Raw genomic sequence first — 18,824 nt, forward strand, 5'->3', positions numbered from 1 at the left:
ACCAGCACTGTACAGTGAGTCCATCTCTCTCACACAATTCTATCTTTTAGCAAAAAGCCTTCTGTAACGCTCCCCCTAAAAGGATGCAATATACAACTCTACCCCGTTATAACGCTGCCCGATATAATACGATAAAGCAGCGCTCTGGGGGGGCGGGGCTGCGTGCTCCAGAAGATCAAAGCAAGTTTGGTATAATGCGGTTTCACCTATAACGCAGTAAGATTTTTTGGCTCCCGAGGACAGCGTTATATCGAGGTAGAGGTGTAAAAATAAACTATGGTTCCTGGTAGAAGAGAGAGTGCCGTGCTCTGTCGTGTCCATTTCTAAGACGTGAAAAAAGAGCTACCTTTGCTACAGGCTCAACACAGACCAGAGGGAGCCTGTAGAAAAAAGCTCCAAAAGACCTGTCAGAGCCTGAACCTTCATATATAAATGGCTGCTCTGCCCAGGTGTAAGACAAGAAGTTTCCTTCTCAGTCCAGGCTGCCCACAGCTCTATTTTCATGAGCTATCTGCACCATCACCATTAGACTATGGTATCAAAAGACTGAGTAGGATTACATTGCATAAGAATTACTGCAGGTAAGTGTGCATACAGGAGAAATCTCTACAGCTCACTCCTGCTAGAAGACCACACTTCACAGGCACAACGCCCACAGTGCAGCACACAGAACAAAACCATACTGCACAGCAATTTAGGGGGGCACAGGGGAGAGGGGTTGCTTGGACGAGGATAGAGTAACATCCATGCTGACTAGGCAGTGCCCTATTTAATGGGAACTGTGACTGCTCAGCACATATGAAAAATCTGTTTTTAAGGTCTCATCTGAAAAATACCCACACTCAAATTTCCTGGAACTCAGCTTACCAATCTTGAAATAATAAAGGGACAGATACACTGACAGGAATCATGCTGTTTCAAATCTAATACATTAGGGCATCAAATCAGACTTTAGGTGAGACCAAAAACCTAGGAACTCATTACTTGCCTCCATTATCTCCATATTTTGTCCAAGTACTTATGAAAAAAAATCACACATACAACCTCATGCGTAAGTGCACAGGGACTTAATAAGTGAAAGATCTTTTGATACCCAAGCCTCAGAGCAAAATTATATATTCATGTTTCTGCGGTGGTCTGTTTCCCCACTATCAGCATTTTAAAACAGTATTAACTCTGAAAGTTTACATTAGTCTGACCTAGAAGCAAGTACCAGCAAATTAACTCATTGATCATGTTCTACCACTGAATTCTCTCTCTCTCTGGTCAAAAATGATAATCACAACTCTGATGAAATGTTTAACAGTGGTTCAACTCACAGCTTACTTTGCAAATGAACCACACAACATTGTGATGTACTGCAAACTTGAACATAAGAATGGCCGTACTGGGTCAGACCAAGGTCCATCTAGCCCAGTATCTGTCTGCTGACAGTGGCCAATGCCAGGTGCCCCAGAGGGAGTGAAGCTAACAGGCAATGATCAAGTGAGCTCTCTCCTGCCATCCATCTCCATCCTCTGATGAACAGAGGCTACGGACACCATTTTTTACCCTTCCTGGCTAATAGCCATTTATGGACTTAGCCACCATGAATTTATCCAGTTCCCTTTTAAACATTGTTATACTCCCAGCCTTCACAACCTCCTCAGGTAAGGATTTAACAAGCGAGGTGTATCAAATGCAAGCATAACAAACACTGCTCTACTGTTTAGTTTAAGGTTTCTAGGTGTGGTTACAGCCAGGACATAACACAGGAGGATTATTTACATGTGACTCACTTGCTTTGTCTTCATCCACCTTGATGCTCAAAAACTAACGATTTTCTGTATGTATGCAGTGTAGTTGTAGTTGTCTCCGTTCCACAGTATTAGAGAGGCAAGGTGAATGAGATAAATATATTTATCTGCCCAAACCTGAAGAGGAGATCTGTGTCTCACACCCACAGAAGTTGGTCCAATAAAAGATATTATCTCACTCACTTTGTCTCATTTTCTGTGTGCAAAACATGGCCTTTCATGAAGTATAAAAAGGGACTCACTTAAGAATTTAAAAACAGACAAGACAAAAATTATCCCCAGTGGTAAATCCAACTGCGAGGCCTCCCTTTGTGGAATTCTAATTATATGTTTAGCTTTATAATCAATGTTCCACCTCAAAATGTAATACAGCTGATAGCTTGAAAATGGTTGTGTAACTGTAAGACAGCCATGGCACATACAGTCTAAACATACACACCTCTTTGATAATTGGTCAAATTATGTATTACTTGTCAGCTGTTTTGTTAAAGAGACAGTATTGTCCGCCATACAGAACACAGGGCTGATTCAGCAGTTTTGAATTCTATTCTCAGTTCTGCCATTGTCTTGTGCAACTTTGAGCAAGTCACTTCACCTCTGAGCCCCTCCATTGTCCCAACTGTAAAATGGTGCAACTTTTTTCAAAATGATTTTTTACAAGCCAAGGATGTAAGCATATATACCATTACTGTTACAAAGCATGTTTGATAACCCCAGACCCAGCGCCTTTTGAAGATGTAATATTCAGTTAAACTAAACTTTGTATAGTAGAACCTCAATTTTATGTACACTGACCTTATGAATGACCAGTTATAGGAACTATTTTTCCCAATCAGGGGACAGAGGGAGGAGGAGGGAATCACATAGTGAAAGTAATGTTGACTAAGAACAAGTTGAGGTCCCTTCATATTCTAAGGCCTTCACTGAATTGGAAATCACTCTGCAGTGGTTTGAAGGGCAAGAAGAAAGCGATGCAGTGCACCGTACAGCAACTTATGCACTGTACTTCAATTTTGAGATGTTCCATTTTATGAACTCATCAATCCCCAATTCATTCATAAAATAAGGGTTCTACCGTAAACGTATTGAGTAAGCAGGAGGTCCAAGTTCATGCTTTCACTCAGATCCCTGTTCCTCGCTCCTCCTAAAGTAACAAACTTATCTCTCATTCTGTCCATCCAGCTCTGATCATCATTGCACAGCATATAAACATGTACTGGAAGATGTCAAGATTATTTCCCAACCCTTACGAGCAACTCTTACATGCTCTTCTCCCAGCAGTGACAAAGCACACTGTAAACAGGAATTTCAGCATTGCTACTCAACACAAGACTGTGCTAGTAACAGATTCTGCTTTCCCCTCAGACAGCATAAATGACTACAATTGTTCTGTGTAACTTTGCTCAGATGTAAGCAGAAATGTTCATGCCATCCCCCCTCCCCCAATGCTCCTTGGATTTTTATTGGCCAGTAAGGGCAGTGTATCAAAGTGCTCCCAGTTTCCAGAGCAGATTGACAAAGCTTCTAGTGGGAATTACAGTGAAGTGTGCTAATAAGGACACAATGACTAGGCAAAGAAAACAGTCTTATCAGGATGTCCATATTGACTCACATGCATTTTCTTCTGTTCCCAATGGGCAAGTTAAAGTCTGTTTATAAAAAATTCAGAAAAAACTTGTTTCTTACCCAAATGGCCCCTAATTAGGAAACTACTTCAAAGTGCAGTTAATTTGGCACTCTCAGAAGTGAAGGTCTGGCTGCATTAACAGCATATATGGGGCCCATGGAACCCTCCCTACCATCAGTCTGGACCCACTATTTTCAAGAATGGTGGCTACCAGACAGACCAAACCATGTTCTCAGTAGCTTTCTGGACATACTGCCATCACGCGCTAGGGCACAAAGTGGGGCTGACACCAGTGCAGGCAATTTAGCTTTGTTGCCAGATTAAGCTGCACCAGAGCAGAAGGTCTATGTTGAGGGATCACATAAATGCAGCGACACCAAAGTAGTTAGACCAGCACACATTTCCTTCAGGCAGACAGAGCCACAATTTGGGAACTTCTGTTGTAAATCTCCCCTTTGCTCTCCAAGTTTCTTTCCAATAACAGGATGGACCAAAGTTTTTGAAAGCTGCTAGGGCTGAAGTACAGGGACAGCGTCCTCGTTAGGAACAGAGGATGGGAACAATGTCCCAGTCAGTGCCTTTTGATTTCTGCACTATGGACCCAATGCTCAATGTTAGCCCTGATCCCACAGGCAAAATGGGAGCACTGTACCCATGAAGTCACCCAGCCCCGACAGCTATGGCCATCCTAAAGGAAAGCATTATTCCTGCATTAAAACATATGTTTCTCAAGGCAGCTAGCCATCCTGCTGTTCTGATAGTGAGATTACAGATGGCCTAATTTTATCAGGCAGGGATACAATTCTTTTAGTTGTTTTTTTCCCTCTAGGGACACGGACCGGGGAAAGCAGGTTGCTTGACTGCTGGGGATCTCTTCTGAAAGGCTCCAGACTGATCACTGATGCAGTAATTTATATGCTGGGTTTCCACAATGCAAGGCTGCGTGCCAAGTTGTCCAAGTCTCCCACTCACCCCCACAAGAGTTCAAAGATATTTGCTGATCCTGATGCCAGTGTGTATAATCCCCAATTAGCAGGAAAAAAAAATTAGAAAAATTTCCAGCAAGGGAAAAATACCATTGACTCATGTCAGCATTGAACAATAAGCTGTTTTGAACAGACAGTCTAAGGTAACAGGGAACAAAAAAAGTGCCCACTGGCTAGAACCTTGCAAAAATAGGGACAAGCCAAATTTATTATCCTGCTGATTGTTTTTGGTGTAAACACTGGTACAGGATGCAGACAGACCGATGTAAGCATCTCAGAAACTCAGATCTTGTAAGTTTGGAAAAGCATTATGCACATGTATTACAAGGCCTTTTTTAATCGAATAGGAAATACTCGAGAGTGGCAACAGAGATTAGTTTCTCAGAGAATACTCAGGAGTTGCAGACTTTTATTCGGAGTGAGGGCTACAGGCATGGAGTCTGAACCACTACTGATGTTGCTTTCTTAAAATGTAGTGGCAAAAACCATGTAGCAGATGGAATGCTGCTGTCTGCAGAGCATCCGTTAGCTGTAATTCAGTGCTTCCCTCACACATGGTGCATATAGGAGGGAGATTTTTCAGTTCTAATTATACAACTATAATGAGACATTATCCTAGATTGATAGCTACTCCTTAATTCCAACAATTTGGGATTTCCAGTCAGCCCTAATTAGGAATTGCTTTAACTGACCCAATTCAGACAATTAGTGCAAAAGCTTCTGTGTGCAGACAGGCCTCACGTTACAGGCAACACTCAAGTTGTAACTCAAGGTTAACTGTACAGTGAAGACCAACCCTGTAAGTCACTGCCAACCTGACTCGAGTTCAAACTGGCAGCCAGAGGTGACAACCCTATTGCCAAAGCCCAGATCCATCTAGTTTCTCAGACTAACCTTTTCCTAGTGCACCTGTTAGGATAGACCTCATCTCTGTATATGGTCAAAATAGTACATTTAATAATACATATAAAAGCTAGGTATTATTTGCTGTCTTGACTATTTAACATGCAAAAATGTTTTGGCTCACATGGTGCATATTCCATTACACAGAAGGCACAAGTGACAAATGTATTACTATCATAATAGGTTCACTTACTAATAATTATGCACATTAACTTGATGTTTTTGTAGGTGGTTTTGTTATTAAATGTTAAAGTCAAATTTAAAATGGGATTTTATATTTGTGCTTGTGCACTTGGTAACCAATTGCCACTTACCGGCAGTTTCAGAGAACGTTCTTTATAAACTTCAGAGATACAGTTTAAAGAAAATCATGGTAAGACAATATCGATGAATATTATAGTTTGACACAAGCCAAACAAGAACGTGGTTCACTTCAGCTTTTATTCACACCTCTGGGACTCTTCTCTGTGATTTGAATCTGACTTCTGGAACTCTCTCACTCTGAACAAACATGATAACCCAATGGCAAGCTTCAGGGCATAAACTAATCAGATACACGGGGTCAGGAAGGAACCTCTTAACCTTTCTATCTCGTCACATGTGAGTTAGAAACACTATGGATTCTCTCTATATATATATTCACACACACACACACACCCCTTTTCATGAAAATCTGGGTATTGTCCATGACTATAGGCAAGATACAGGGTTCACTAGACCAGCAGTCTGACCCCATATGACAATTTTAACATCCATCACACTTGTCTCTCAAAGTCTCAGCAGGATAAAATTTAAAACAGCAAAGTGATGAACTCCTGAACCCCAGATACTGAAACCCCAGCTATCTAGGGCAGCATCCCTGGGACAGGCTTTAAACACAGAAATGAGTCAAGTTAGCAAGTCTGCCAAGCACATCTATGCAGCCTGAGCATCCTGATGAGCTGCAAGTACCAGTCATGCTAGAGGCAGTAAGGATCACAAAGACAAACCAGGAATCAGTGCTACCAGATGTCCCCCATCTCAAGAGAGAGAGAAACTGGCTCTAGCTACAATATGGTTCCAGAGAAGCAAAGTCCTGACTCTCATCATCTGGAGCTGCTAAAATAAAAGGATTTATAAATTAATACACCAGAAAGGAAGGGTATGGGGAGGAGTAGTCTCCCCCTCTTCGTCGGAGCTGCAGCCTAAACAAAACAGCCATTTTTCCCTTTATCCAACCTAAAAAAACCCCTACAGATAGAACTAAAAACAGCAAACAAGCATGCTGGATAGAGAAGACAGCCAGACATTCCCATGCCCACTCCCAATCTGATCGAGTTACTAAACTTATGGAAATGGGATACAGTGCCTTCTGCTTCCAGTATGAGGTGTTATCATCTAATGACCGCTTGCTGGCTCCTACCTGGAATCAATCTGTGCTCTCTGCCCAGTTCTTAGTGGGAAGGTGTCTGCATCGCCAAAAGATACCACCACAAATCGGCCCCCCAGCTGGCAGTCTCAGACACAAGAAAAAACTGAATGGACCATAGAGACTAAGCTCCTCTTTCCTCCAGGTCAGGAGTGAGGCATGCTGGGTAAATTTTGGGGCCACTTGTCCAGCCATTGCGGTATCTGTTTTCAGGGGGTGGGAGAAGGAAAGATTCGGTCCCCAGGGCTGACATTTTGGCATCTTTCATCAGCACAAGATTCACAGTTTAAGGTCATAGAGCTGATGTTCACTACAAAGAAAAGTGAAAACAAAAAGAAGAAACTGAATCTGTGCAATTTAGTAACGAAGTCACTGCCTGGGATTATTTAGTCTTCAGGGAACAGGCAGTAAGGACTCCTGATTTCCATAACCAACTCTGCCACTGAGTCACTGCATAACCTTTGGAAACTCGCGTCATCCATCTCTCTGTGACTCATATCCCCACATGCATAAGACAGGGCCTCATAAAGATATTGCGAGGATTAATTAATGTTTGCAGAGAACTGAGAGATGCTCAGATGAAAGGTACTTCAAGTGTGAAGCATTTAGAAAGGGGTATTAAGCGAGTTTGTCTTCATGTAAGGACCAGGATGTAGCACAGAAAGTTACTGTAGGGGACTGTCAAAAGTTTGGTTACAGACAGGCTCATCTTCTGTGCCAGAAGACATTAATGTGTCGAGTTCACAGAAGGAAAAGGGACCTATTAAGTCCCACAGCCCTGTTCCCTCAGCCTGTGTAGGATCTCCCCTTAACCTTGACTGCTGCCTAAAATCTCCCAGCAAAGGTTTCAAATCTCCCCTCCCCTATTTCAGCATGGCTCAGTATTTAAAAGACCTGGCGCATTCTTTCTCCCACCACTCTCAGTCACCCTAGCTTGGATCCTCCTTTCCGTCCTTGCTGTTTACACCCTTCCAACATGTGTTGGTAGTAATATCTCCCCCACAACCACAGTCTGGCCAAGCTATGTGTGTATTTAGTTCTTTCAATCTACAGTCTGTATTCTTAAAACAACCTCTCCAGTCCTTTAATGGTTTTCATTGCTCTGCTCATCTGCATGGTATAACTTTCAGGGGATCTTTTGAACCTTCTTTTTGATCACTGGTGATGGGGAATATTTGTTTCTTTGCTTCTCCACTGTGCATTATTTCTTGGCTGAATTTCCTCTTTCTAACTGAGCCACGGACACTGGCTAAGAACCACGTGTAACCATGTCTGTGTCACTCTTTCCCAGGTTATAAGGCCCAAGAGAATAAAGTACAATCAGAACTGCAGGCTCTTATCAAAATCTTCTTTAAACCAACAAAGGCGAGAATATTACTCTCTGGCTTTGCATAACACACCCCATGACATACTCAACCAGGATGTTTATACATTTCAAAGCACTGCTTCACAACCGTCCTCCCTTTGTAGGCTGCAGACAGGATGAACATGTCAAAGCCACATGCAGATTTCTCAGCAGACTTGGAGACACTTGTCAGTCTTGCAGGTAAATTAAAGAAGCAGGGTAATCACAACTGCCACTGAATTAGTTCTGTCTAATGCAAGACATATGGTTACAGTTACTGCATACATGTATCATAAAAGCAGTATGGCCCCATAGCTAGGACACAGATTATTCAGGAGATCTGAGTTAGGGCCTCGCTGCGTGACTGCCTAATGCACTTAATCTCCATGCCTCAGTTTCTCGAGATGTAAAATGCAGGTAATAATTCTCACCCGCCTTTCAGACTGAGGGATGGAAATTGCTAAGTACAATTTATTAGATATGAAGAAAATCAAGATTTCGCAGTGAATTTTGATTTCTAATGGAAATGACGACCCTATTCCATTAACTACAGTCATCCTATGTTTCCCCATGCAGTTCTACCAATACATCTCCATCTCGTCCTGCAGAATCAATCCCTAGCCCCCGCCACTCTCCTGACATCTCTCAATCCTGACCTGCAGCACCACTTGTTATTCCTTGCTCTCTAAAAACTTTAACATGAAACCTTACTCTGCAGACAGACAATATAGTCTTGATTCCTCAAGGAGAGACAGCTCTGCCTAAGAGGAATAAATAAAGGTGCATGAAGTCATTCACAGAAACACCCACGCTGGAAGTTACAGACCAGACAGCAAAATGTATGTTTAACCACAAAAGTAAACAGAAACCTTAAGTCCTTCAACAGCATGAAGCAAGCAAAGAAACAATGACCCTGTAGCACTCAGCTCAGAGCAAGTATGAGATCAGATTAAAGTGACACACACTGAATCTCTAAGAGGGGAATTCCTGCCTGTTTCTAAGGAGAGACAGGTCCCCCAGCTGCACCCCTATTGCTTCCCAGATTGAACAAGCTGAAATTTACTACACAGACATCCATTTACTAGTTAAAAACAACAGAAATGACAGAAACCAAGGTCCAACAGCAACTGGCAGCCAAATAAGGCTCTTATTTATCATTATGTGACTTGACCATTTAATCCTCTGGGAAAGAGGTCAACCCATACAGTGCTGAGCCACAGGTGAGACTGTGTTTATGTGGGGGGAGGAAGGGAGGTTAAAAAAGCCAGGAAATGAAAGAACAATGACTAGGAGTTAGTTGTGACTACTGCCTCTGATTGGCTTAGAAGTACACACACTATTATGCAAAACCCCTTCTCTCCAAGCCCCACCCAGACCCTCCTGCTCATCTCCTCCACCAGGTATATCTCACCTTTTAAACTTCAAGCTCCTTGGGGCAGAAACTGTCATTTTCCATTTATTTGTGTGGGGCACTGTACAAAGGGGTATAAATTGTGAGAGCCCTTTCAGAGACCGAGTGGGAAATTCCCTACAGACTCCTGAATGCCTATTCCTATATGCGCTCCTGACGCCCTAATTCAGAATTCCTTAGCATTCCACTCCACCTTCCTGAGGTCTTACAGAGATCTGGCAGCCTCACCCAACAGAGACTCTGCCTGCTCCTACCAGCATCCCCTCTTCTGTCTAGCCATATGGAATGGCTTATGGTTCCAAGTCTGAAGGTCATGGGGAGAGAACTGCTGTGTGATGTAGGAGCTATGTATCTATCTGACCACGACTGCACCAAGAGCACAGGGGTTTTAAGCCTCGCTGTAACACAACTGTATCCCACCCATTCGGTAAACTCCACAGTGACTCAAATTACTGTTCTTTAAACCTAGTCAATTTTGTAGCACTGGCAATCATGGTCTGTGATGGCCACACTTCTTGCTTAAACACTATTATTGCTAGCAAGGTTCTACCAGTGACCAAGTTGATGGGGACTGGCATTTCTTGTTGTCCAAGTCCTGTTTTCAAACTGCTGTTCGCCACGCCTTGCACTGTTGGGGCTGTCTCTACACTAGCATTTTCTTTAGAATTTTACACAGTGGGAGTGCTAATGTAGACGAGCCACTGGCACACTTGCCTCTGCATCATCTACCCCTGCACAAAGCAGGTGTAGCTGTCATGGTGGTTAAAACACCAGCTGTCTGTCTACACTAAACATTCTCACCATTGGGAAGCATGAAGAACAGTGTGACAAGGCCTAGAAGGGCTGGTGTGCAGTTTGGGTTAGTGTTGTCTTGTCCACACTAGTCAGGGAAGCTTAGTTAACAGCAACTGTATTACAACAAAACTGTAGCTAGTACAGCTGTGACTTGGTATGGTCACCCAGAACAAAAGCACTGGGCATCATTTGCGAAGTTGGGGGCCTAAATAAGATTCTCAGTGGTGCTGAGCGCCCACAGCAAGAGCACATCATCACTGAACACCAGGCCACACGCTGAAGCACCTAACATCAGATATGCAAGCAGGAGAACTCTGAGCCTGCACTTAAACACTACAAGTTGTGTCATGTCACAGGGTGGTATTTAACAGTTCAGCCTCGCCTATGTTATAACCACATTACGGAACAGTGTGACAGCCTCACAACTTGTATTATATAACATGAATCCACTTGATGTGCATGATAATTACAGGCCTAGCACAGGCCTCCCTCTCTAGCTGACCCAACTCCTCTGGAGCTCCAGATGGAGGAAGCTGCTTCCCTGTAACTGTGTCTCACTGATCATTTGAAAATGTGTCCTCCCCCCTGCCCAAGCCTCTTCATATCTTGCCCCCTTTGTCTCTCTAACATAGCTGGGATGGAGCTTGTATGAAAAGAAGCATGAGAGAATTTTGCCTAGAAAGAACACCCCCAGCCTCAATGTTAGAGTGTTTTAACACTAACATTATTAGCTCAAAATGGAATTAACCCACCAAATGTTCTTCTCCCTCTTAAGTCATACATCAACCTGCTCCTGAACATATAGTAGAACCTCAGAGTTATGAACACCCGAGATACGAACTGATCAACCAACCACACACCTCATCTGGAACCAGAAGTACGCAATCAGGCAGCAGCAGACACAAAACCAAAACCAAATACAGTACAGTACTGTGTTAAACGTAGACTACTAAAACAAATAAAGAGGAAGTTTAAAAAAAGATCTGACAAGGTAAGAAAACTGTTTCTGTGCTTGTTTAATTTAAATAAAGATGGTTAAAGCAGTATTTTTCTTCTTCATAGTAAGGTTTCAAGGCTGCATTAAGTCAAAGTTCAGCTGTAAACTTTTGAAAGAACCACCATAACGTTTTGTTCAGAATTACAAACAACCTCCATTCCAGAGGCGTTCGTAATTCTGAGGTTCTACTGTATCAGCAATTGAGTAGATTAGTCAGTCTGGACTCTGGAATTCTGCAGAGGAGCACTTTTTGGGGAGAAAAAATATCCCCTCTTCCCATGAGACCTGGGAGTCCATCACAGGCTCTCCCTCCTGTATGGATGGACCAATGCAGAAGGGAGCAAGGATATGAGGGCCTAAGGGTGTGAGAGACTTTCTAACATGGTCTCCTCTCTGCCAGGACCAGCAGCAACTCAGTCCACACAGATGTAATTTATGGGTTAATTACAGGTTTAAAGTCAGCTTTTAAGCATAAAGCTAAGATATAGTAAGATACAGGTACAAAGCCCACAGGCCTGTAAAATAGCAGTTTAAGCAGTTAGCATAGGAAGTTAGGCCTGTAAGTCTTAGCAGAAGAAAGCTGACCAACAGTGACCCTAAATCACAAGATAGCAGCATACGATATAATTTTGCAATACATAATTTTGCTGATGTCCAGAATAAAATTCTGACAGGTATCCTCAAGAAGTCAGATGATGCCAGTTAAGGGATGAAGTGGGAGCACTTTCCACAGAAATCCAGGAGAATATTTTAAGTACAAGCATTCAGAGTGGCCCCAAAAACACATTCCAGGTGCAGCAGCACGGCTGGCAGAGGTATAAAACGGAGTGCCCATTTCTAATGGAAATGTGAAACTGTTCATTCTTTTGAGTTTCAGTCAAGGGGGAAGGGGGGGAAGTAGATCAATAGCTTTTGTTTAAGTTAAAGTGCTGAGGATATTATCTCATCAAAGTGCAGCAGATGGAAATTCAAAATAGTACTTCACATCATTAGTGAGGCATAATATGGGTGTTACTGAGGGCTTGTCTTCACGTACAGCAGTGCAGTGCAGTGGCGCTTTTAGCAAAGACACTCCTACACTGACAGGAGAACTTCTCCCAGGCATAGCACTGTCCACACAAGGGGTAAAGTCAGTATAACTACATCACTCAAGGGTGTAGATATTTCACACCCGAGCAATGTAGTTACAGATACAGGTCTGCAGTATAGATCTGGTGTCAGAGGCGGATAAAAATACCAGAAAGGAGTTGGAGGAGAAGGAAGAACAATATGTAAGTACCTGTGGGTTAATGACGCATTTATAATGGTTCATTTATTGTTTATAACATAGTGGGTTGCTATGGGGGGAGACAAGGTCCCTTCTCCAAGGAACTTCGATTGTAAGAGATAGGATAAGACTTGTCACTGGAATAAGATGGAAGAGATGTGCAATGAAATGCTAAACAAATGAAAAAAAGGCAAAAGAAGCTGCTCCTGCCATTAACAAGGTGAGTATTTCTAGTAACATTCATAGCAACAGATTTACCAGCAGTTCTTACTGCCACAAGCAGATCAGAAGCATTGATGACATATTTGAAGATACTTATGCCACAAGGCACAGAGCAACAACAGCACTATTCTCTGAAATGTCTTCTAGTGCTTTGCCCATAAGTTTTAAGTGTACTGAGGGATGGGGCTTCTGACATTTCCATTTTGACCACAAGGGTTCGGTCAGAAATGATCTGCAGAGTACAGAGGTTTAATTAGTCCTATCGCTTTCGCCACACAGACTGTTCCTTAAGGAAGCCTCATAATTTCCATTTTCCGTATGTATTTAAGATAATCTTTCTTTTCCATTTTGCAGCCCACATGCTGATGCAGCATCTCTTCCATGCATGGTGCCAGATTAGGGTTAATATTGCATTTTCTTTGGCAGAGTTATAAATACCCCATACCATGTAGGCTAACAGTTACCTAACGTGTGCAAAAACAAGCCATAAGAGGGGACCTGAAGAAACCCAGTGACAACAGCACAACATTGTCCTACACCTCTCCACAACACATTATACCAGGAATTAAACAATGCTGCGCATTCCCCATGCATCACTTGATGTTTATTCGCACTCTCCCCACAGGTTCTGCTCCTCTCCCCTTTCAGAAATGGGGAGAGTTAACCTGTTGTTGTGCCCTATTCAGAAACCCCACTAGAAACACCCAGAAGGTAAACAACCACCTCACAATGAAACAGAGATAAAAGCAGATGCAAGGAGAAAGAACTGGATTCCTTTTGTTTACACAACCACAGACTGGTTACCCTCAAAAGTTATTAATGCTGCCTTTTTAATACAACTGTCACATGCAATGCTGTTCACTATGCACACAGACCCAGGATTATGCTGATCAAAGTAACAGAGAAACTCATATTTAAGTCTCTAATCTTAACTCAGCAGAGGGACTTATTTTCAAGAGATGCTGAGCACCCTCAAAGGTGCTGAGCAAATCAATAGGGGGTATAAGTAAGGCCCCAATTGTCTCAGAAACAAGGTATCAGTTAAGGGACATTTTCAAAAAGCTTTAGGCTTCTTTGTCAGGAAGGCCACTTAGCCTGTTGGCTTCAGAGAGAGGAGCAGAGCCTTAAAGTCCGTTAAAAATGCTGTGATTAAGCCAAACCTGTATAAAAACAGTAGCACTGCTCTAGTGCATAATGACAAAGCACTTAACTCCTTTAGACTTCTCTGAAAATTCCTTCCTTAAAAATTAGCATTATTCTTATTAATAATCATGTTTATTACAGTAGAGCCTAGGGGCCAAGAATGGGGCTCATTGTGCTAGGCACTGTACAAAGAATAGTAAACAGTCCCTGCCTCAAACCCTTGACAACCTAAACAGACCAAACAGACATAGGGTGGGGTAGGGGGTATAACACACGCACAGAGCGAACAATGCAATATCAGACTTGTTAGTACCACAGTTTGGGGGTAGGGGCAAGGAGGGGTTACTGAAGAGACAGGCTTTAATTGAATGAACTATTGTAACAGAACCAAGACACAGTTTTTACTCTGACCATATCCCTTTATGCAGAACGTTATTTCTTTACATATACTGTTTAGACATGAGAATCTCATTCTTTTAAAAAAAGCAAAATATAATATGAGTTAAATGCCAGCTGCAAAGATGTAAGTGGCAAGCAAAAGATTCTGCAAAGACACCAATATTCGAAGTATGCAACCAATTCAAGCAACGTATGGCACCATGCTGCTTGAAGCTGCAGTTTAAACAGCCTCAAGATCAGAAAGTACAGTAACAAGACAAGATTTTCAAGGAGCATGACAGTATGTATCAAAAGGTTAAATTGTGCAAAGGGTTAGCCTTTTCCTTAATATCACTACAAAACACAAATGCTTTCCCAGCAGCAGAATGTTCCAGTAAATTCTGCAATTAAGAGTTCTTCTACACAAGATGTCCTTTTTGATGCCCTTGGATAATTCCTCAGTACTTCACATTGTCAAACAGTCCATAAAGGTTAACACCAGACAGGATTACCGCTCTAGTTAAATGCTTAAAGTGTTTCTGAACGGTATTTGGCAAAACAAAAACCAGCTATTAACAGGCTCCTAACAAATGGCTTCTACTGAGAAGTGGTGTCTGCTGCTACAGGACACTTTTTATCCTGCAAGATGCTGAGTGCCAACTGCCAACCAACTCTATGTGAATTTAGGGTGGTAAGCACCTTGACTAATCAATCATGAAGATCCTTCTTTCTGAACAATTCCTTCTTGTACGTTGATTGCTCTTGTAGAGAAAGGGAAAGGACAGACATGTCGTAATTTGATTTTGCATAGATTGTAAAGCCAGAAGGGACCATTATGACCGTCTAGTCCAGGGGTTCTCAAACTGGGGGTCAGGACCCCTCAGGGGGTCGCGAGATTATTACAGGGGGGGTTGTGAGCTGTGAGTCTCCACCCCGAACTCCGCTTTGCCTCCAGCATTTATAATGGTGTTAAATATGTAAACAAGTGTTTTTAATTTAAAAGGGGGGGTTGCGCTCAGAGACTTGCTATGTGAAAGGGGTCACCACTACAATAGTCTGAGAACCACTGATCTAGTCAGTCCTCCTGCCAGCCAAGAAACGTTAATGATTCCTGAATTGAACCCAGTAACTTGCACTGGACAGAGCCTTTCACAATCTGTAAAATATAGCCATTTCCTTCACCAGACTCATCTATCCACCTAGATTCCAACGCGTCTCTTGCCCAACAAAAACATTCATGTACAGCTCTAGAAGACGACATTTACAACACAGCCAAACTGATGGCTACAATCTAGATACTAGGGCGCAGAAAACACCATATGTACATTTAAAGAGAAGAGGAAATGTCACATTCATGTCTGAAACACAAGTTAAGGTTTTGTTTTCAATATAAACAGGAACTTTGTGTGAACTGATTACGGCTGCATGAAACAACTTGCTTAAGTCATGTGGAGAGAACATTAAGCTGTATTTTTTCCATTGTTATCCAAAGCTTCTCTCCCCCTCCCCCACCATTGATTTTCCCCAGTCTCCTCTCCACTGAAAATCCTTAAAACAGCTTTTAAAATTCATGAGGGCAGCAAACAAAGAGGAAAACATCTGTAAGAACACCTGAGAATTGTCACTCCCGAACTACAAACAATCATCAGTTAGGGCTTAGATAAGACCCATGGGGCACTGCACATATGCACCCTTGGAGGCTTGGACATGATTGTCCCCTAAAGTTTATTCTCTGGGGCTTTGGAAAGAAGAAATCATCTTGCAAGCTACCCACAACTGCCCTCAGACTTCTGCAGAAAAATAAGCAGAGCACTGTAAGTCAGGAACATCAGACACAAGCTAAGAGATGAAAATGTAAGGGATGTTTGACTACATCTCAAAGATGAAGATACTGCAAAGACTTGCCACAACACACATGCTGGCTGTGTACACAGGAGAAATTGGGGGACAGACAGGCTACCTCCATGGGGAGTCACTCCATTAAAGAGCCTGGATGGTGAAATCTAAAATTATGCATGCAGGATGGGCATACCACTGGGATTCACCCCATTAAACACAGTTTGAGAGTACCAAGAGGAGCACATCCAAACACCAGAAAAAGGGACACACATTGGGTCACCCCACTATATAAGAGATAGGCCCAGCTAACCCTCCCCCTGAGCCCACAACCCAGATTGTCTGTGAGAAGGCAGAAGGGAGGCTCACAAGTATCTGCCCCCCCCCACGGAAACAGACACAAGCAGGTTTTAACACATGAAGGGAATTCACCCCCATTAAACCCCCACAATTCCTAGCCACTCGGGGGCTTCCCCAACACTTCCATCCACTGCCCCAGCAGCCTGAGGGCTCCCCAAAACCCGGACCAGTCACCCTCCCACTGGCTCCCCCAGCAGCCAGGGAGAACATAGCAAAGAGATTGAGAGGAGCGAAAAAGAAATCACCCAAATCTCTTGTGAGAGGACAAGACGGAAAGGATGAGGAGACTGAAGGGCTAGTAAGGGGAGGAACCCCAGATAACCTCCCCACACCAAGCAAGGGACCAGAGAAGGCTCCCTGCCCCACATCTATCCCCCCCTTGCCACCAGCCCAACTCTCAGCTTCCATCCTCCAGCCATAACCCTGCCTCACACCTATCCCCCCTCAATCCCACCACTCATCCCCACAGCTCCTCCCAGCCCCACACCTACCCTTAACCCAACCCCAGCCATACACCCTCCAAACACACTTTCCCCAGCCCTAGTAAACCCCCCAACTTCCACCCCGCAGCCATAACCCTGCCTCACACCTATCCCCCTCAACCCCACCACTCATCCCCACAGCTCCTCCCAGCCCTACACCTACCCCAGCCATACACCCATCCCTCATTTTCCTCACCCCTTCCCAGCCCACCTACCCACCTCACACCTACCCCCACCCCCAACTTCCACCCCCCCAGCATCCCCCTCAACTCCACCACTCATCCCCACACTATCCTCCGAGCCCCTCCCTGCCCCACACCTACCCCAGCCCCATCTCCCAGCTCCACTCCTAGAGCCCTCAGCCCCACACCTACAGTATAACCCAACCCCAGCCATACACCCAACCCCTCCCAGCCCCACACCGACCCCCCAGCCATACACCCAACCCCTCCCAGCCCCACACCGACCCCCCAGCCATACACCCAACCCCTCCCAGCCCCACACCGACCCCCCAGCCATACACCCAACCCCTCCCAGCCCCACACCGACCCCCCAGCCATACACCCAACCCCTCCCAGCCCCACACCGACCCCCCAGCCATACACCCAAACCCCCCAGCCCCACACCGACCCCCCAGCCATACACCCAAACCCCTCCAACCCCACACCGACCCCCCAGCCATACACCCAACCCCTCCCAGCCCCACACCGACCCCCCAGCCATACACCCAACCCCTCCCAGCCCCACATCGACCCCCCAGGCCATACACCTAACCCCTCCCAGCCCCACACCGACCCCCCAGCCATACACCCAACCCCTCCCAGCCCCACACCGACCCCCCAGCCATACACCCAACCCCTCCCAGCCCCACATCGACCCCCCAGCCATACACCCAACCCCTCCCAGCCCCACACCGACCCCCCCAGCCATACACCCAACCCCTCCCAGCCCCACACCGACCCCCCAGCCATACACCCAAACCCCTCCAACCCCACACCGACCCCCCAGCCATACACCCAACCCCTCCCAGCCCCACACCGACCCCCCAGCCATACACCCAACCCCCCCAACCCCACACCGACCCCCCAGCCATACACCCAACCCCTCCCAGCCCCACACCGACCCCCCAGCCATACACCCAACCCCTCCCAGCCCCACACCGACCCCCCAGCCCCACACCCAACCCCTCCAACCCCACACCGACCCCCCAGCCATACACCCAACCCCCCCAACCCCACACCGACCCCCCAGCCATACACCCAACCCCCCCAACCCCACACCGACCCCCCAGCCATACACCAGCCCCCGCCCCACACTCCTCCCCCCACCTTCGGAGAGCTCCAGCTCCAGCTCGGCCAGCTGCTCGCGGATCTCCCGGGGCAGGGAGCAGGCACCCCCGCCTGCCGGCTCGGCCATGGTGGGGACGGGAGGCCCGGCGGGGCCCGGCTCAGCGCTGGGGGCTCCGGATCCCGGGCGCAGCAGGAGCGGCCGCCGCCTCCGCCATGCTGAGCCCCAGCGCCGCGGTCACATGGGGGGGAGGGGCTCGGCGCCAGCGCCTGGCCGGGCCCGGCGGCAGCGCCGCGCGCCCCCCGCCGGCCAGTCCCGGAACCGCACCTGGCGGCAGAGCCGGGCTCCGGGCTGTGCGCCCCCCGCCGGCCAGTCCCGGAACCGCACCTGGCGGCAGAGCCGGGCTCCGGGCTGTGCGCCCCCCGCCGGCCAGTCCCGGAACCGCACCTGGCGGCAGAGCCGGGCTCTGCGCCGCGCGCCCCCCGCCGGCCGGGCCCGGGACCGCACCTGGAGGCGGGGCTGGACACTGCGCGCCCCCTGCTGGCCGGGCCCGGGACCGCACCTGGCGGCGGGGCCGGGCT

The 18,824-nt window shown here is 45.9% G+C and overlaps 1 protein-coding gene across 3 annotated transcripts in view; it reads right to left on the reverse strand.

Moving 5' to 3' along the window:
• DIP2B (disco interacting protein 2 homolog B) overlaps positions 1-18,426 on the reverse strand; it is a 129,668-nt gene extending 111,242 nt beyond the window's left edge. For all 3 annotated transcript variants that reach the window (XM_050925360.1, XM_050925359.1, XM_050925358.1), the window contains exon 1: positions 18,285-18,426. In XM_050925360.1, the coding sequence (XP_050781317.1) occupies positions 18,285-18,372 (88 nt within the window). In that variant the 5' untranslated portion in view covers positions 18,373-18,426. The remainder of the gene's footprint in view (positions 1-18,284) is intronic.
• Positions 18,427-18,824: the final 398 nt, after the last annotated feature.

The sequence above is a fragment of the Gopherus flavomarginatus genome, chromosome 16 (assembly GCF_025201925.1).
Source record: "Gopherus flavomarginatus isolate rGopFla2 chromosome 16, rGopFla2.mat.asm, whole genome shotgun sequence".
In the NCBI taxonomy this organism is placed as follows: domain Eukaryota; kingdom Metazoa; phylum Chordata; order Testudines; family Testudinidae; genus Gopherus; species Gopherus flavomarginatus.